The sequence below is a fragment of the Chroicocephalus ridibundus genome, chromosome 5 (assembly GCF_963924245.1).
Source record: "Chroicocephalus ridibundus chromosome 5, bChrRid1.1, whole genome shotgun sequence".
Taxonomy (NCBI): Eukaryota; Metazoa; Chordata; class Aves; order Charadriiformes; family Laridae; genus Chroicocephalus; species Chroicocephalus ridibundus.
This window is the reverse complement of record NC_086288.1, coordinates 41,507,472-41,528,001: the sequence shown is the minus strand read 5'-3', so window position 1 is coordinate 41,528,001 and position 20,530 is coordinate 41,507,472. Positions and strand designations below refer to the sequence as shown.

At 37.1% G+C, this 20,530-nt stretch overlaps 1 protein-coding gene across 3 annotated transcripts in view; it reads left to right on the top strand.

The window, feature by feature from the left end:
- SH3RF1 (SH3 domain containing ring finger 1) overlaps positions 1-20,530 on the top strand; it is a 92,294-nt gene that overhangs the window by 61,783 nt on the left and 9,981 nt on the right. For all 3 annotated transcript variants that reach the window (XM_063336687.1, XM_063336688.1, XM_063336690.1), the window contains exons 5-10: positions 2,263-2,565; positions 3,488-3,598; positions 11,676-11,830; positions 14,102-14,272; positions 14,426-14,685; positions 18,185-18,543. In XM_063336687.1, coding sequence (XP_063192757.1) covers positions 2,263-2,565; positions 3,488-3,598; positions 11,676-11,830; positions 14,102-14,272; positions 14,426-14,685; positions 18,185-18,543 — 1,359 coding nt within the window. The remainder of the gene's footprint in view (positions 1-2,262; positions 2,566-3,487; positions 3,599-11,675; positions 11,831-14,101; positions 14,273-14,425; positions 14,686-18,184; positions 18,544-20,530) is intronic.

Genomic DNA, 20,530 nt, shown 5'->3' with positions numbered 1-20,530 from the left:
TTTTCTTTCTCTGATCTGTGTAATTTGTGAACAGGCTCTTTGCTAAATAGGAGGGTAGATTAGATAAGAATAGAAGAGGTTGCAGCCATTGTATAAGACAATACGTAAGACACAGATTCTCAGAAAGGACATGGAAGAATTTCAGTCTGAGTTGGAAAAAATAAAATTTGTAAAATAGCCTGCATGTTCTTCCATGATGAAGGATAGGACCTTGACAGGATGTGTAGCAGAGCAGGCTTTTTTCGGTCTTATTTTCTACTTGTTTCATATCCTTCAGCCTCATATCAGTGTACTGTGATAAAATTCAATGGTCTGTTATAAGTATGTTTGCTCTAAATTTAAAAATTAATGAATAAAAAAAATAATTATCTAAATAATGGGCTTGCAAATTAATTGGAGAAAGCTGTATGGTTATGTCATCCGTACTACACGAGTGGTACAAAATTATTTTGTCCAAGTGATCCATGCCCAGTATTGGCAGGAAGGAAAATCTAGCATCCACCTTTTTCTTAGAATTGTTTACTACTGTGGCATTGTCTTCTCCTGTCCTTGCTGTTCTCTTAAGCTGCTTTATAAAGGCCCAACAATAAGAATATTTAGGAAAAAATTCTACATTCTCATCTTTGTATCCTTTTTCAGATACTCCATTTTGCCCCTCTTTCACTGCAGTATGTTCTAGGTAGTTCTTCCTCTTCAAGTATTTCATAATTTTAATTTTCCTGCTGTTACATCCTAGTAGGTTTTTATGTCAACTCCTCATTGTTCCAGGTATTTCTAGTTTTGAACTTTGTCTATTTCTTCTATAAATGCATGGAATTTCCTTCCAGATCTCATCTTTCAAATAGCACTTTGAAAACCTTTTCTGTATTGAAAAAATTATATATTCTTTATTGTTTTGTACTGCTTCGTACATATCTACTTATCCTCAGAGATAGGAGGGTGTTCAGGGTATAAGCTATTGTCATTTTTGGGAGCTGCATTTAAATCAGTCTTGATGCTATCATTATTAATGATGTGTTATTCATCTAGTAAAGCTTTAAAACTCTTTATGAGCATAGTAGGTATCTTAAGACTTGTGGAAAAATGGGTAAAATAAAGAGAAGAAATAATATGCCGAAGAATAGAAATAGTGCTTTCCCAGTAACTAAGTTCATTCTTTCATCCTTATGTTCTTCAGAAAATATTTTTTTCCCTTATTCATAATTGGCTACACTTATCCAAATAACAGCATTCATATTTAGTGGTACATAATAACATTAGTCAACTTGTTCAGAAAGCTGGTGCTGATGTTACTTCAGCTCATGAATAAATGAGAGTTCTGACATTATTATTTGCAATAGCTCTAAAATATAGATAGATTTTCTGGAAATAAAGGGTTTATGAAAAATGTAGGGGTTTTTGTTTGCCCGTCCTTCCCTTACATAGTTGACATTTCATCGTAAGAAGAAAATGTGTGGGATTCCATATTTCTTCATTGGAAAGGAAGGATTTGTTTGCATTTAATATAATATTATTGTAAAAAATTAACAAATCGAAAATTTCATTGTGAACAAAATTCATTAGATAAGCCTAGAAAATGAAAAATGCATTTCAGGGTTCTTAGCACAGAGATGCTGCCTCTGCATTAGAAAATTCAGAAGTTGAGAAGGTATTTCCACAGAATTGCCAATGTATGTTTCTTGTCTGCTTATACTGTCTTATGCTTGTACAGCTACATGTTATCAGGCAGTATACGGATATAGCTGGATCTTCAGTCTGTCCTACTATGTTCTTAAATCTGTATTTAGGAAGGCTGGTTTTTACTACTGGTAGTATTAAAGATAGATGCATAAATACCAAGGAGTGCTAGGAAGAATGTCTTCAAGAGCCCACATGCAGAGGTGTGGGCTTATGTCATGCTTACAAACAAAACAAAAAAGGCTTAAAATGAAATGAACATTCACGAAGTTTTGTAATACAGATTTTTATATTATAAAGTCAAAGGGGACTGCTGTCATTTAGCCTGTCTTCCAGATAGCACAGGCAGCAGATACTGCTGAATTAATCCATAGCTGGGCTAGAGCATAATGTCCTTTCTTGATTGAAATTTTACCTCTGGTGGGTAGTCCACAGCAGCCCAACAGTAAGTGTGTTGGGTTTGTAGCGAAACACTTGTCACTCTGTAATGACTAATTTTTAGAGTAGGTCAGTATGTCATAGTTTTAAGTTACATGGTGTTTTTTATAAATAAAAAAAATACTAATATGTGACTATCTTTTGTAGTTTAACACGGCGGCCAAACAGCTGATAGAATTGGATAAGCCCTCAGGTTCTGCTGTTGACTCTGGAGAAGGTACCTCTGGGGCATCCCACAACAATTCAACCCAAAAGCACACCGATACTAAGAAAAACACCAAAAAACGGCACTCTTTTACCTCCCTCACTATGTCCAACAAGTCTTCACAGTCTTCTCAGAATCGCCACTCAATGGAAATCAGTCCTCCTGTCCTTATCAGCTCCAGCAACCCAACTGCAGCAGCCCGCATAAGTGAGCTGACGGGGCTTTCCTGTAGTGCCCCTTCTCAGGTAATTTACATCAAATCAAATATAAACCATGTATTTTTTTTAAAAAAATAACTATAAAGGCTTCTGATCTTGTCAGATTACTTGCTTCACGTTATTAATTATATGTAATTAATATTAACGTATGCTTTCACAAAGTTTATCTTCCAACATGAGAGCATTTAAGGAAAACATTTTACAACACTTCTTATGCAATGATAGTAAATATTTTTGGTCTTGCAAGCTAATTTTTTTCACAATAGTTAATTTCTTAACTGCCATGAAGATTTTTATTAAACTGTGGAAACTAGAAACTGGAGTGATTTAATTTCTTGGGTTTTTTTCTAAATTGAATGTAATATTGGATGTTAATAAAGTGCATGCAAGTAAAAGGTAAATTCAACTTGAAAATTACATGAATTCCAGAAATGTACCATATTAATCTGATTGTGATAAGTAGAAATATTTATCTGGCTTTATTTAATTGTTAATCTCCTGTTTCGTCAAAGCTTTTAGTTACAAGCTACAGTAGCTTGTGAACAGTTGTCTGTTTCACACAGAGATTACATTTTGGGAGAAGAGATAGTAATGAAGGCTAAGAAGGGTTGGTGTCATTTTACATGAGCTGGTAAATAGGTTTTATTTGCATGTCTTTGGGATCTGACAGCCTTTTATGAAAAAAAAAGAAAACTGACATTGGTCAAAGTGTGTTTCACGTCGCTAGTTCAATAGATCTCCAAAGTTTCTGAAACATTGGAGGCAAAAAAAGCAAGCAGTGTGATCCAATACTGTTTGTTTGAGTATCTAACACAAAATTAGTTCTAGGCTAAAGTTATAGATAGTGGAGTACTGGTGATTTTGACCATGAAGCTTACAGCTGTGTCAGAACCAGCTCTTATTAAACTACTCAGAACTGACTCTTCCGGTTTTTTTTATTCTTTGACAGGTTCATATCGGTACTACGGGGCTAATTGTGACTCCACCCCCTAGCAGCCCAGTCACAACAGGGCCTTCATTTACCTTCCCATCAGAAGTTACCTACCAAGCTGCTCTTGGTGTAAGTACCATTTAAGAAAACAGCCTTCACATTTGTCATTAGTGTGTACAGTCTGTTTTTTTAATTCCCTCCAGTTCTGATACAGTGATTTGAAATGATGGGTTTATGATGATTGTCTATGTGATAGACAATGGTATAAATTGGAACTATAGCAAAAGCATTATTGATACAATAATATCTGCATCCTGTCATGCATATCCATTTCTCCAGCTTTCCTCTGTCATTTCTCTGCAGTAAACACAAGGAGCATGCTGCCTTCCAGAATGTGTTTCGTTTCAGCATGAGTAGGAAAGAGATTATACTGGGGGGGGGGGATATTCGGGGAAATAAGCAAGATCTTACAAAAAAACATCAACTTGAGACCACAGCTGCTGGATATTTCTGTCTTATTTGACTCAATATTATCAAGATTCTCTGAAATAAGTTTCAAAACTCTGCTTTTTTCTGATTAAATATAATGATTTTAGTCATGCGTATGCCTGTGGCAGATGAACATATCTAGCGTGTCTAAGTTAGGTTCTTGGAGATCAATACGAAAAACTGTTGCAAATGGCCATCTTTTAAAGGAAGGAATACATTGCAATGCTGTTTCCTTTGGACAAAGCATTCAAAAAATACAGGATTTCATTCCAAAACCAACTGAAATTCTTTATTTTGCTGTGCTTGTGGTGGAGATGCTCTGGAATGTCCTACTGCACTTATCGGAGCCTGACCTTAACTGCAGTAAAGATTGTGGATACCAGTTTTCAGAGATCTTCAAGGGAACTTAATAAGCCTTTATGTTGATCATAGGAATTCTCTAAATTTAATTCTTGTTGCAAGTCCAGAAATTGTACCCCTCACTTTTAGGGGGAGAGGGACAGCTGAATAATAAATATCCACTTAGTTTAAAATAATAAACCAAAACAAACAAGCCAAACAAAAAACTCCAAGGCTTGATCTTGTTTAGGTGTCTAATTATCCTTGCAGTCTTTTAAAGCCAGTAAAACATAATGAGTAGCCTTGCTGCTAAATTTGTCTGGTTTTGTTTTCAACTTCCAGCACTTGGATCATTTTACACATTTGTCTGCAAAATCGAAGGCAGAATTGTCTGTCTTCTATTATCAACTTGTTGTTGTTTACGTAAATGCTTAGGTGTGGCTTGGTCACAGCTGAGAGGTTGCATTTTGACAGCTTTCTTCGGGGCTCTTAAGTTATGTTTTCCAGTCCTTAAAATTATGATGTTGTTACTTTCTGAATTATTTCCAATACTTTGTTCTGGCATGGCAAGCACATGGTAAGCACATTCCAGAACTGAGTACAGTACTGCACAGTCATTCTTAGTGTTGAAAATACTTTTACCCTGATAGTCTGGTGTTTATATCTTGAGAATTTGTATCCATTCATTTGGCCTGAGTGTAGCAGAAAGTTTAAGTTCAGCTAAATATCCACAAATTTTTGTCACTAGTGATGTAATAATTTATCTCACCCAAGGAAATGTATTTCACATTCTTTGTTCTTCAGACAGATGATCTTATTATTGACAATTGTACGCACAGTGTGCTTTTGCCCTGCCTTACTGAGTGATGCAGATTGCGCTGCAGCAACGCGTTGTCCTTTTATTCTTAAGAGCTCCTTCAATCTGTGGATCATCTGTGCAATCCTACTGTTAAATGTGTATTAATCTCGAATGAATTAATAATCTCCTTATATTTAGATTCATATTTTAAAGTCACAGAGTGGTTGGGGTTGGAAGGGACCTCTGGAGGTCATCTAGTCTAATGTCCCTGCTCAAGCAGGGCCACCTAAAGCCAGTTTGCCCAGGATGGTGTCCAGACTTTTGAATATCTCCAAGGATGGAGATTCCACAACCTCTGCAGGACACCTGTGCCAGTGCTCAGTCACCCTCACAGTGAAAAACTGTTTCCTGATACTCAGACTGAGCCTCCTGTGTTTCAGTTTGTGTTTCACTGGGCACCACTGAAAAAAGCATGGCTCCGTCATCTTTGTACCTTCCCTTCAGGTACTTATAAACATTGATGAGTTTCTCCTGAGCCTTCTGTAGGCTGAACAGTCCCAGCTCTCTCACCTTTCCTTGTAGGAGAGATGCTCCAGTCCTTTAATTACCTAGTGGCCCTTTGCTGGACTCTCCAGTATGTCCGTGTCTCTCTTGCACTGGAGAGCCCAGAACTGGACACAGTACTCCAGGTTTGGCCTCATCAGTGCTGAGGAGAGAGGAAGGATCATCTCCCTTGACCTGCTGGCAAGACTGCTCCTAATGAACCATTACACTTCTTTGCCACAAGGGCACATTGTTGGCTCCTGTTCAATTTGGTGTCCACCAGGAAGGACTCCCATGTCCTTTTTTTGCGTATGAGATGTACATCTAATACTAGAAACAATTAGCTGCTTATATACTAATCCACGTAATCTTTTATATTTCTTTCATTCTGTCCTTCAGAAAATACCTGTGAGAACTGAGCAAACAAAATCAATTTTGGTGCCATTTGTGCTGTTAGTCAGAATACAAGTCTAGCTAACATATATGCTGCAAACGTTGAGTAATTAATTTGATTTGTGGATGAGATATGTTTTGGAGAGGATGGGGTAAGCAGGATTCAAAGCATAATTTCAAAAGTTCTGTCAGAAGTTGCTTTTTTTTCCCCCCTCACAGTAACAAACACTTTTGTTTGTTATTAAGAATCAGTAGTTCTTTCTTTGATGCCAACATGGAAAAATACTTTATTTTGGTACTGGTGCAAAGTCATTAAACCACCTTGGGTGCTTTAGTTGCATAAGCTTTTTCAAAAGCGATCTTACCAATGGTACCCACAGGAATTAAATTACAGTGCTAAACGCAGCATGGAGTGAAACTCCTGCCACATGATCGTCCTGTATCCTGGAGCGCTACTTTCTCTTTGTGATAACCATGTTCCTGGTTATGTTTCCAATTAGGCATATAATTCCCATTGAGAACCTGAATTATTCTCTGCCACCCTCTTTAAAAGTCAATAACCTTCTGTACGTGATGTTCTGTTTCTTCTTGACTTGTTTTCAGCATGACTAAAATACAAGCTGGCAGCTCAGGCTACAGTCAGGTCGTTCCTGTGTTCTTTTACTATCAGTGATAGATTAAATGATGATGCAGTTTATAGTCACAGACTGTGAAGTGTGTCTCTTACGTCCACTTTTCCTCTTGCTTCATGAACTCTTGTTTTAATTCTAGAAATGTGCAAAATGGTTCTGACAGGTCAAGAGAGAAGGTGATGTTCTTGTCTCTCTAGATGTTTCCCATCTGGAAATACCTGACATTCTGAGTATTAATTTTAAGCTACAGAACAATTGTGATTGTATGATTTCATACATCAGAAGTGATTGGCTTGAGTCGTTTTGGTTTTGTATTTTTTGCTTTTGTAAGTATAAACTCCTGCATTTCTCTGAGCTCTCCCTTTAGCTTTTTTTTTCATTTCTGAATACTAAGCAAATGACAAGGGAGTTAAATTGGAACAGGGCGTTTCTCTTTAGCATGAAGATGGTTTAATTGGATCTTCCTGTCAGTTGTTTTCGTGTATATAATACTATTTGAAGTAGTTGATTGCTCTTTGAGAGCAAGCTGTTTATACAACTTCTTTTACTTCATGCCAAACTCGGATTAAGGGGAAAAGAAGAAATCAGAGAGGATAAGCATGATTCCCCATCAACAAAGAATCCTGAATTTATGCATCATTGCTATATTTATCAGTCCTGAATCTAGAAGGAAAGAAAAGCTAGGGTCTTCTCTTATGTTCTATAGCAAAGACGGCTTTTTTATTGTTAAGAGGAGGTATTTTGAGCTGTCTTGTTGGGTAGCAAGTTTCTCTAAGGCAGTTGAGATTAATTCCTAGCCCAAAGGAGCCTGTGAGTCTTTTATCTATGTACACGTATAGGATCACATTTTAGTTTGTTACATTGTTATTTTGGGAAATGTCATGGTGGTTCTAAAAATGCCGATTGTATTAATTTTATTTTGTCCATAATAGTCTTTTGTAGATGCTGTTTGGTACCAAATGTTGTATGAAGTAAGTTATTTACAAATTTGTAGCCAAAATTGACATAAGTAAAACTTAGGAATGAGAGTGCGTTTGTTGAGTGACCGTATACACTATTTGCTGCTTGCATCACTTAAGCAACTTTTAATTTGCATTCAGAAAACCTGTGATAATTTATTTAAAAGTTTTGTTTTACAGCAGCAGTTCTTTAGCCTAGTTCTTTAGCCAGGAGCATTAATTCTTGTTTTGTGTTTTGAGGTTTGATTCTTTGAAATTGAAGAAGCTATGAACTGAGATAAACTTCTCACAGCTGAGACTTTTGACTGTGATATTATCATTTACACTGTTCTCGGGGACTTCAGACCACAACTTTGCCCTTAATGGGTGCATTAATTGGTCTGCTTTTCTTGGCCACTGGCATTTTTGAACCTTGTAGGTGCTTAGTATATTTGAAGTTCTTTATAAAATATAAATAGCAGATGTCAAGTTCAGTAGTTGTTGGGTGAAAATATGCACGTACAATTATGTAAGGCTCATTTACTTGGGAGGAAATTCTTGGATGTAATTTATAAGGTAGTTATCTAACGGAGGAGATTTAGTTGCCATAGATTTTGCTGAAAAAACTGTTAAAGCAAATATGTGATTTAAACCATGATACGGGAAAAACAGAGACAAAATATGCTACAGCAAAGTTAGAGTTACATGCAAAAGCATCAGAAGAAAAACAGAATGTAGCAACAACAGGTAACTTACCTTCCTTTCATTCTGCCTTTACAGTCTCTTGAAAAGTTAAAAGTATTTTGGACTGCAGTCGACCTAGATATCCATATTGCTACTTCTGCAGATTGAATATATTGACTTTGAAATGGTGTTTTGGTATGTGCAGTTAACAAGCAGAAATAGGTGGTCTATATTTGGATGGTTTACATTCGCTGATGTGCTGAAGGTTTAAAAAATTTTAAAATGCCCGTTTTTTCTTGTCCTATTCTCTTGCCCACACAAAAAAATTTACCCCTCTATGTGAAAGTATATAAGGTAGTCTGAATTATTATTAATGAGGCACAAGCTGTGAGGGTTATAGTATACTGATGACATTCATCTCTCTTTCCTGTAGTTCCAGCTGATTCAATAGTGTAAGTCAGTCAGGAGGACGCTTAAATAAGAACTGTCTGAGTCTTAACCAACAAAAATTCAAATCAGCTTTTGTTGGGAAGAGGAAGCAGCTGAAAGAAATGATGAGGTTTTGTATGAGAGGCCTGTTCTTGATAACATTTATTTATAGTTCAGGAATTTTGTTAAACATGAGCCTTAATTTGTTAGCCCTCAGGGGATTTTGCAAGTCATATATTTTTTCCTAGACCTTGTGGGAACGAAGACAGTTAATGAATGTTTTTTCCACTGCTGTGCCTTTTGTTATTCTTTGGGCGAGCTGATTATTGATCTTCAGTTGACTGATATGGGAATGCAGCCTAATTATATTTAAACTTAGTTATATGTATGAGTTTCTAGAGCATGAGTATAGGTACTATTTGAAGACTTTACATACATTGAGTATCAAATTATGCAATGTTTCATCTTCTAATTAAAAAAAAAATTCTCACTGATTTGCTGTTTTATATGCTTGAAAGTGCACTTGTCTGAAAAGTACTTGCAGAAACTTTCAATTTTTTCTCCCTCAACTACCTAACATAAAAGTACTCTTAATTATTTTGATAAGCATATTTTATTAAATCATGCAGGGTTTGCATATATTCTTTCACAGATTGTTGACTATGGGAACCCTCAAAACTAGCTTGTGCTCTGGAGGTAGGTATGTGTCTCAATAGCTAGAAAAATGCTTACATGCCAGAAAACTTACTGAAAACTTAGGTAGGGCATTTAGATCTATTTTATCAAGTTGTAGCAGTGCACGCTGAGGAGCATTAGTCCTCTAAAGCCTACCAGGTAGTTTATTTAGATTTCTAAGTACTTGCCAAGACTTTAGGAGTTTAATTGGGCTGTGGCTCACTGCAGATTTCATTACCGTAGTAATAGACATGGGGAGGGGAGCAGAACCCGAATAAAGCAGAATAAAATAGAGCCGTGAAGGTGCCTTTATTGCAGCTAAAAATTCAATATATGTTGTGTGCTCAAATGAATAAAATACAACGCCCAGCATTTATATTTTTAGAGATGCAGGAAGTGTGGAATCGTGACAACCTTGATATTGTGCATGAATAGGTTTAATTTTAAAGATTTCCAGCTAATAATCTCCTGATGTGGATTTACAGGTTCTACCACGTGTAGGAATCTAGATGCCTAAAAGAAGATTTGAATTTATATTTTATAGACAGGTTGCCTAAAATTTAGACACTGTGTTCAGCTTGGATTCAGCTAAGACATTTGTTGAAGCTGATTGGGAGGGGGAAATTACTTCTGCTGTAAAGCAACTGAAAGAGAAATGTTGGCATTTCAGTATGAATTACCAAGATATTTTTAAAAGATGATTGGATGGATGGAGATCTAGAATGTGAAGCAAATGCAATTGCAGTTCTTGTAAATAATTCAACTAGTAGTATCAAAGCTCACGATGTTTCTCCAGCAGGTCATGTCTGCTTTAAGTGGGATACGGGAGGCGTATTTGGTCTTAAAAGATTGTTAATGTACGACCAGAAAAAAAGCTTTACTTAAAATAGGAGTATTTCACGATATACCGTGCAATTTGTATCATGACTAAGCATAAGAATTTTGACTGAAAAACTGTAAGAGTTAATCAGTTTTCTCTAGATTTGAAAGCTTTTAATCATGCAGTTCTTTACTGTGTTTTGACAGCGTAAGACTAATTCAGAGAGCTGTCTTTTTATAGACACTTCCTCCAAATGCAGCGAGGTAATAATGACACAGTATAGAACTGAAACTTATTTTCCTTATACGTTTTTCTTTAGAAAAACAAAAAAAACCCTACCTTTAGAAGACGACTGTTTGAGGGGAATTAAAATGACTTTCAGTTACGTATTTTCCAAACTGATAATGTAATGCTGTGCATTTATATGCTGATGTAGTGGAAAAGCCAGCACATTTTTTTAATTTATATTTTTGTTATGTGGTTTTTAAACCTGAAGTGGTGTGGTTTAGAGTTTTGTTCCTGTATTAAAGGATTGTATTAAGTCGAAGATCATGTTTGAAATGAATTCAGTTTTACATTTTCAAATGTTGGAGGTTCTTTATTACTCTTTTTGTGTGCGTTGTAACACAAACAATTATTTTTGGAAGGGGGGAAGGAAAAGTTCTCCTTTTGTGAGAGACTTTTCCCAGGAGTGTCAGTACACAAGGTCCTAAAGAATTGTCTGAGGCTTTACAGAGCAGAAGGTAACAATTGCTCCATTGATTCTCAAAAGGCACAGAAGGCTGTAGGCAGGACCCCCATTACGATCTGCCTGTAAAAGGACTGTGCCTTTTTACTGGGGTGTTTGTTAAAGATTACCAATCTTGATAATACTGAATTTCAAAAGCTAACTCTTTAAACTAGAAGAATAGGAGAAAGTGGTAACAATAGCTCAGTGACTATGGTCTCATATTGTGCTCGCTTTTGTAACCCATACATCAAAAGAAAATTTCCCCCAGAAGGGGTGGGTTTGGGTGCACTGCTGCTGAATTGTATATTATGTTTCAGCTTCAGGTTACAAAAACATTCATGTTTTGAACTACAGTCAGCAGTAGGATGCAAAATCTACCTCCTGGAAGGCTTCTGAATTTTTGTCGAGTCCTATCCTAAAGATGTTATAATTAGAAACAATGCTTTCCGTTTTTCCTGGGCTGAGAAATTGCTTGTCATTTGCTTAATTAGCTGCCAAGACTTCAAGATTTTAAACTGGAAAAAGAGAAATACAGACAAACCTAACTCTCCAGTTCTATAGTACCAGTAGGTAAAAGAACACTGAACTTGGCTGGGTTTTTTTCCCATTTCCTTAGGACACCATACTTCTTTTCTTTTTTTTTTTTTTTTTTTTTTTTTTTTTTGCAGCTGATTCAACTCATCAAACAGTATTGATCATCTGTTGCTATTTTTTTTTTTGTTCTCATAAAATCAGAATATGAATCCTCCACTTCCGCCACCACCTCTCTTGTCTGCGGCAATCATTGCCTCGGCCTCTTCTGGACCTCAGTCTGCAGGTGTCATCCAAAGGCCCACATCAGGATCAACTGACCAAATGGCGCATTTACGACCGCAAACTCGTCCAAGTGTGTAAGTAAAATTGAAAATTTTCACTAGTCAGAAAAATGGAATGAGATCAATAATATCACGTGTACATCATGCCAGCTGGCTGCGTTCTGCTAGAATTCCCAGAAAGCCAAGCATACAACTCAGAACAAAAGCAACACAACATATATAAAGGTGATATCCCCAAACAACCTTTATACTGAGGGTTATTTATGTCTTAGGTAAATATAATCAGCTGCTGCTGTGTATAGAAAGGACTCACTTTGAAAATATAAAGTATTTATCATGCAGAAGATTAATGAATCCTTGAGTTAGCGATGCGGACTGTATAACTCGCGAGTGGCAAACTCTGGAGTGAATTTATTCAATGTTTTCCGTTATGTATGGAATGAAAAGGCTGTTCTCATATGGAATAACTTCTGACAAAACACAGAAAGCGCTGTATTTCATTTAGACTGTTTTATTAGCGTGTCATTGTCAGACTGCTTGTGTAAGTTGCGATTGAAATTTGAATGAAGATTCTACAGTTCAGTTAATTAGAGGGTGGCAATTTGGAATGAAGGCAGAAAGCTGCTAGTTAGCGTTATGTCTTCACACTTGTAATACAAGCAAATGTGCGTCATCCTTTTGGGTGAAAATATTTTGTATATTAACGTGCTGCTGACAACATCTTTCTTCTTGGAAACTTCTTTGTGTGTCGCTTGGAGAATCAGAACGATAAAAGAAAAAATAAAATTTAGGAGTGGCTGAACCATCTAATAGGACACATTTGAATAATGCAAGGACGGCTTTTGTTCTGTGTCTTTATTTTTATCTTCCCACCAGGTTTCCTCCCACTCCTAAAGAGCGCCCTTCTTGTATAGCAGGTGCATCTGGATTTGGGCTGTTTCTTTGGTGTCAAGCATTTTAACGCTGCTTCTTATGGATTATTGTGCTTAGTGCAGTTAATCAAGTTCCCATCTCATTTATTCCCATCCTCCATCTTCAAAGGGTTGCTTTATATGAGGATACTAATGAAATTTTGAATGATTTAACTAAAAGGGAAGTTAATGAACACCAATTAAAGCACATCAGTTGCTTTCCCATAGAGCTTCAGTATGTAGCTTTGTAGATCACCCCTAAATCATGTACCAGCCTTTTGTTGCCAGTGTGTCATGTGTTGCCTTTAAAGCATATTTTGGACTTGCTTTACCAGGTACCTATATTGCCTTTAAAGCATTTTTGCAGATTTAATGCAGAGTTTCCTGGGTGGACAGCAAGGATCAACAATATGATGCAAAAAGGAGAAGCATACAGTTAGTGCTGTCATTACTGTGCACAAGAGACAATTTTGACACAAGAATGTTTTGCAAGGCTGTTTTTTTACCCTTGGGGTAACAAGGAGAGTGGGAAAGACCAGCATTGCAAGTAATCATGGATCCTTTTTCGTGAAAGGGAATATTCTTCCCACCTACCTTAATTGTCTGTCTTTTGTGAAAAGTATATTCTTTTTGAGAAAATGTTATTTATTAGAATGCTATTTCCCATAGGTCTGGATCCATAATTATATAAAAGTTTTTTATATCAATGATTTAAACATTTTTCTCATGTTCAAACTGTGGCAGAAAATAGAACAGTGGTGGTTAGAACGGTATAATTTTTTAATGTGACAATAGGAAATTGTGCAATCTTATTTGAAGACTTCTCTAGGAATATTCCAGCATGCAACTGCGGGACCTTCAACTTTTCTACTTTTTTTTTTCCGAAGAATGTCTGTTTAAAAATTAAAAATGAAACCTGTTTCTGAACTCTCACTATGGTTTCAGATGCAGTCTATTATGCATTAGTGTTGGTCAGAATTAAAAAAAAAAAGGAAATAACCTTTACAAGTGAATAACTGCTAGCTACATTACCCACAGACTTCAAGTTCTAGTAACGTATCTTTTTTTTGGCACTGCAGTTGCACAAGGTGATTCCAATTTTGCAATTTGAAAAGTAGTTCTAATACTTACTTTCACTTCTGTAGCTGATAAACACCTGTTTAATTAAGTGCACTAACTTAATAAAGAAGATGGACAATCTTATTAGATGTATTGTACGTTACATTGAAGTGCAGTTAGGAGGATGTTCTTAATGGTCCTTGTTTCCCTTAATATAATCTGTTTTAATATTTTAACAGTATGATGGATTGACTAACACGTAACCCTTTCTGCCATTGCCTTCCCATCTCTGACTGACCTCTCTCTGCCAGAAAACACAAGTGATATTTTCAATTGTTTTAGGTTTATCAATTGCATCTACTGTCCTGTCTTTCAGGTATATTGCTATATACCCTTACACTCCTCGAAAAGAAGATGAACTGGAACTGCGGAAGGGAGAAATGTTCTTAGTGTTTGAACGCTGTCAAGATGGCTGGTTCAAGGGAACTTCCATGCATACAAGCAAGATCGGTGTTTTTCCTGGAAATTATGTGGCTCCAGTTACAAGGTATATTTTTATACAAGTGTCTAAATAGTTTTCTAGTTTCAAGTCCAAAATGATTCTGTTCTTATATTTAATGCTAAAATTGGATAATAGAAGACCTGCGGGTTTTAGTAACTAGCTCATTTTTCAGTTATGTTTTGCTTTTAATTTTGGCAGGACAGTGACAAGTGCATCACAAACAAAAGTTCCCATGTCTACCGCTGGCCAAACGGGACGAGTGGTAACTATGGTCAGCCCTTCCACTGCTAGTGGAACATCTCAGAAGCTCCAGGGGAATGGTGTGGCAGTGAACTCCAGCACAGTACCCACAGCTGTGGTTTCTGCAGCGCATATCCAAACTAGTCCACAAACCAAGGTCCTTATGCACGTGACAGGACAAATGACAGTCAACCAGGCTCGCAACGCAGTTAGAACAGGTAAAAAAAAAACAAACCCAAAACAAAAAAAACCCCAGCTTTTTATGTGTGGTAGACAGACTGTAGGGTCTGTCTGTCCAAGTGTCTGGAGTCAGGGTATGTGTAAATATGTGTTGGGGTTTTTTAAGGCATTTTTTAGTTTAGTTTTTTTAGAGTTGAATGCTTTCTGAAATTACAATATATCTCTCTGAACTGTTGAATCTTTTACTATTCGCCTTTAAGCAACTGTGTGTACATACAGACTCCTACCATTGGGAATTTATATGCAAGTACTTTAGGTGGAACTTCTTTTATTCCAGCAGTATCTGGGATGGGGGCATTCTTTGAGCTTCCCCACTCATATGCATTTCATATAGTAATGAAGGTGATAAGAACATCTGAGTCATAGCTTATTTTTTTGTGTTATCTGCATAACAGCTACAGATTGCTCTAATTTAGGATTCACTTTTAAATCCTCTCCTAACATCTTTGAAGACCTTTAGCATTCATTCCTTCTTCTGGCTCAGGGTTGGTCCTTAGGCATTACAGTTTGTTCTGTGAACTTGACTGCAGCTTCTTTCAGCTTTGACTCTGAAACACCAAGACTATATTGGCTTCAAGATCCATACCATCTTTGTCATAAAAATCTGTGTTTCTGATAGGTATAACTTTACTGTCTGAGGCAGGCCACATCATAGCGAAACATGCCTTGTTATTTAAACCCAGATCTAAAAAGATTGATAGTGGTGTTTTCAAGAGTTTTTGTTTACCAAATCCATGCACTCGTCTGTGGATTTGCCAGGCTAGGAAAATACCACACAACTGGAGCCTGATCTGTTCCAGTTGCTCCTAGGGCCTCAAAAGAAAATGAAAAAAAAAAAAAAAATAAAAAATACTCCATTTCAAACTATCCCAGTGGTTCCCTCTTTCGGCTTTGAATTTGGGGCCTAAGATCTCTTGGCTGAGAGAGTCATGACAAAGGTTTTTTTAATCACGAGATTCTTATTGGCAGAGCAGACGAGAAAGCAAAAGATGCAAATGGTATTATCTGTTATCTCCTTAAGGGTGATTGTTTCATATGGTCTCAAGGTCCATGAATTAGCCCACTCCCTCTGCAGTCATGCTTCTCCTAAAATACCCTGTGAATGTTCAGATGTCAGCACCAGGTTTGCTTTTGGATGTAGGATATGTACATATGTCTTCAGATATTTCGTTTCCTTAATTGGCCTCATCTTCCTCCAGTCTGATCTTAGGCTGGAACAGATGTGATAGTCCTCTGTAACAACTTTATTATTTGCCTTTAAATAAAAATAACCAGGTGCTATTGGCAGCTGGTAAGAGAAACTAAGCAAACATCTGTACTTTCCTGCCTCTCAGGCATAGGAGGTTTCGACTCTAAATCCTTCTTTTGAGCTGCCAAGAAGCTTACAAGTGACAGCACAAAGGAGAAAGCTCCTGTGGGCTCCAGAGGCCTTTCTGTCCCTGCATCTCTACACTGCTGTCAAGATGAATAAGCTCTTACGGTTTCAATCAGCTGGAAAACATGACAACATACTTCCCACCAACTTTTTAGGTCAAAACCAGAAAAATCAAAGGGGCTGCATTCTCTTCACAGAGAACTTACCGTTGGATTGTGGTATAAAGGTGTAGCATTCAGTCCCAAATACAGATCTGTCCCTTATAAGAGCCTGAGAACTGAAGCAATAACGGCTGCTTCACGTTCAAATATTACAGAGAACCTTGTAGGCAGCATCTGAAACGTGATCATCTTGAGCTTTCCCTAGCACCTTTGCTCAACGTTACTCTCTTGATGAGGCTTCACAGATCAATGCTGCATTTTGCAGTGCTGTTCTTCAGTTTAATTTTAGCTCAGAACTTCAAGGACCCTTCTTCAAATGATCTTGGCGAGACATTGCTTGACTTCACCCTCGCTGTATGCATTTTTTGATTAAAAGGAACTGGGAAGAAAATGTATATTCTTCCTATTTCACTTAAGGATGAACTGTATGAAAATAGAGTGACTTGAAGCATTTTTCCTACAGTTTCCATCAGGGATAAGAAAACAAAACCAGAAAGCTATTCCATACTTGTACTCCATTGATTGCATGTAAATATAGACATATCTTGAAGAATAGCAGCTACTGGTAAGGAAACTGACTTTGTCTCACGAACAAATGGCAGCATTAATAATTGTTTTTCACAAAAAATCTTGATGTGCTCTCCTTATCTTCTTTTTGGAAATGTTCATGGTTTTTGGAGTTAGGGAAGGCGTGCTACAGGGGAAGAGGTTACATATCAAAAAACAGACAGAGCATTTAGTGGTGCTTTCTTTTTAAGAAAGAATTTGCATTTCTTATCATAGAGATTGTAATTGGGTATAATACTGTGGGATTGTTATATCAAATTTGTGAACTTTGTCAGTCTTCTCTAATGTACTGTTGATGCAATCTAACCAAATTACCAGGGGAATTTGTAGAGAGGAGAATAAAGAGAGCAAGTGCTGGAGGCTTGATTCCAGGATATCACTTATAACAAGCCCGAAACTCTAATTAGTATCTGAAAAATTGGAGTGAATTGATACATTGAAATGTACATGACCAAGCTAGAGGGATGACCCCTCCTTAGATACTGAGGAAAGAGGCTGTGCAGCGCTGGGATGCTGCATTGTGCCTCTTATTATTTGGGTGAGACGTCTGCACTTCATACCACCCAGTGGCGCAGAGATACCCAAGCTGTTGAAATGATCCAAAAGCACATATGGTTGACCATATAACTATAATTGCAATGTTGCTTCTTGGAAAGGATAAATTAGTTCATGTAGAGCTCTGTGCTTTGCAGCTAGGCTGCAGCTCAGGTTAATATATTCAGCCCTGTGCTGTTCTCCAACTTCCAGTGTAGATGTTCCTTTTATTTCACAGGGGTATGAATAAACCCACTTCTATATTTAAACATCCCAAGAGACAATAGCTTACGTTTTCAGAGAAACCACTCATAGAAGTAATTGCCACTGTACTTATTGTTTGAAAGACCCACTAAATCTGTTGTGGATTTTGTGAATAGTTTAGGGAAAACAATCCAATTATATTTTTAGCAGCTTCTATAAGGGGTGTTTCTTCCTACTTTGTTTTATGTGCCCTGACAACTACATAGCATATTAAAAGGAACAAACAAGTTCCAGGCAGGATTTAGCTAGCTCATACAAACTAAAATATAATCTTTGCTTTGCATCTCTGTCTGTACGTGAAGCATTTTACTTAGTAGCTTGGATTTCTCCACAATAGTTGCAGTGCTGTTATTCGTCTGTTGCATACTGATGCAAGTAGGGTAGCATATGCTGCTACTTTATTCTGGTGAGATAAATTTGATACTGTGCAAGATATCATTATAGTAGTATAAATGGAAGTTAGGAAGGTTGGGGGGAAGCTTCTTATGATTGATTAGCTATAAGACAGTGATCGTACCTCACTTTGTGTGTCTTGTGAAAAGATGAACTCTCTCACATTTTATTCTTTTCTTCCAGTTGCTGCACACAGTCAAGAAAGACCTACGGCAGCAGTCACACCCATACAAGCACAGAGTCCGACATGCCTTATTCCTGCAGCTGTGATCATTCCCCACCACTCTGCCTCCCAGCAGCTCCAGCCCCAGCAGCTTCCAAATACTGCTGCTTACGTCACGGCTGTGAATGTGAACCGCTCAACCATCCCACTGGCATGTGCAGCAGCTTCTTTGAATTCTCCCAACGTTGCTGCTTCGTCTTTGGAGGGAGATACTGGTGGGAGAACTGTAAACACTCACCCTGGAGCTCCTGCATCTCCAGAGAGTGCTTTAGCAGCTGGTGGAAATGCTGCTGTCAGTAAAGCAGATAAGGATGGCAAGGTGGGTAGAGAGTAAAATCAATCACTTGAATTTGCCCTTTTTCATCATGCAAGCTTTTAAGAGATCCATATTTTTTTCTTAGATTTGCTGAATAGGAGCATTGTAAGGTTTTTAAGACTGACCCTGAAACTCGGGCAGCCATTTTGTGACTACAGCTATGGGCAAGTTTATTCTTGGCCATACAAGAATAATTTAGGGTGGATAAAATACAGAGCAGACCTTGGAGAAGGGTTAAAATAGGGTAGCAGGTTCCTGCCTTAAGCAGGAAAAACAAAAGGTGAATGAGTAAAGTTCAGAAGAACTATTAGATTGACTGTTGGAATTTTAAGTATTTTGTTTTTCTTTACCTGCAGTCAGTTTCCTGAATACTTTAGAAAGTTGTAAGGGTTAGCAAATGTTATTGGTAAGTATCTGTAAACTAATGACCCTGTAATGTAAAAAAAACACAAAACAAACAAACCAAAAAACAAACCCAAAACAAAAAAACCCAAACCCATTAACTTGTGGGAACAGTCTGGTAAAAGAAATGTAAGATTTAGTGAAAAACAGTATTCTTTTAGGTTGCTTTCCTTATTAAGTAGATGCACTGAGAGATTATTAAAACCGTGCTACCAGAAATGTTTCTTGGACAAAGGGGAAAAAAGCGTGTAACTCTGTCTTTTCTAAATGTAGATCAGTAGAGTCTGTAGTGATTCTGCTTTCCTTCCATTTGAAGTATTTTCCTCTGTGTCTAAATTCATTCGCACTGTCCAACAAACCATGTGATTATGTTATATCGTAGGCAGAAACATTCCTCCAGCTTTCTAACTGTTTTTGTTTTACAATTGTGGTGTAGTTAGAATTTTTTTTTCTCCTTTTGACAACTTTCTTTACCTCTCAAATGTTTTAGACTTTACCTTACTACTTTTCACCCACGCACTACTTAATGAAGTTTATGAAGGTTTAAATCATAGGCTGTATACTGATCTCACCCACTTTTTAATTATTTTTGTTGATTATTGTTGAATGGAGGTACCTAAAACTTTGTTTTAAAATTACTTCAGCCATAGCCACTGAAATCAGACTGAGATGACCTTAGGCAGGGCTTTTAGAAAACCTGTAGTTTAAGGTTAAAGATACTAACATATTTGGACTATGTTAATTTCTTTGAGTTTCTCTTTTTCTTTCCCGTTTGTTAAACAGCAGTTCTTTGCTGAAATAGCTTTAAGTCATTGGGAGACTTGGAAGAAGGACAGAGGATTTTTCGTTCACAGTTCACCAATTCCACTGCATCCCAAGCTATAATAAAAATCTCACATTGCTCATGCTTTTCTCTTTTTGTGGTTAAATAGCTTATTTTTGTCTCCAGGGCTTAGAATCTGGCACCTCTCATAAGCACTAAATTCACTTAGTCAAAGGGTTGGTAAGAAGATCACTGCCACACCCCTTAAAAAAAGACAAGAAACACAAAAGCTACTTAAATAATTCTCTTCAGGGTAAGTAATAGTCTTCAGGGATTCCTGTCCAGACAAGTAAAAGAATGTTTACAATTCCCCCCTCTAGCAGAGCAGCAAAACACAATACATTCCCCTTGTGGCAAATTTCTGTTAAATCATGAAGGTCTTCCCTTACTGAGGGAGGATAAATAAAAGACACTTATCTAAACAGCAGCCTCCAGGGCAGACTTTTCTCCCTGCTTGGTTGAAATGACTCTTTACGCCTTCCTAGAAACTTCCATGTTAACGAAATGTTTTACTTCTTAGATTCCCATTGTGGGAATCTAACTCCTCAGTCCTTTTTCTAGACAACCTTTTGGGCCAGTGCCATTGGCTTTTAAGGTAAGCCTTAACTAAGTGAAAGGACTTAGCAGGTTTATGGTCTAAATGACTTACTGTTTTTCTCTTTAGAATGTTAATAATTATCTTTCTCTTTTATAATTTTCATAATTATCTTTTGTAATTTGTACGATCTCAAATATCTCCTCATAATTTACGGAGTCCTCTCTGAT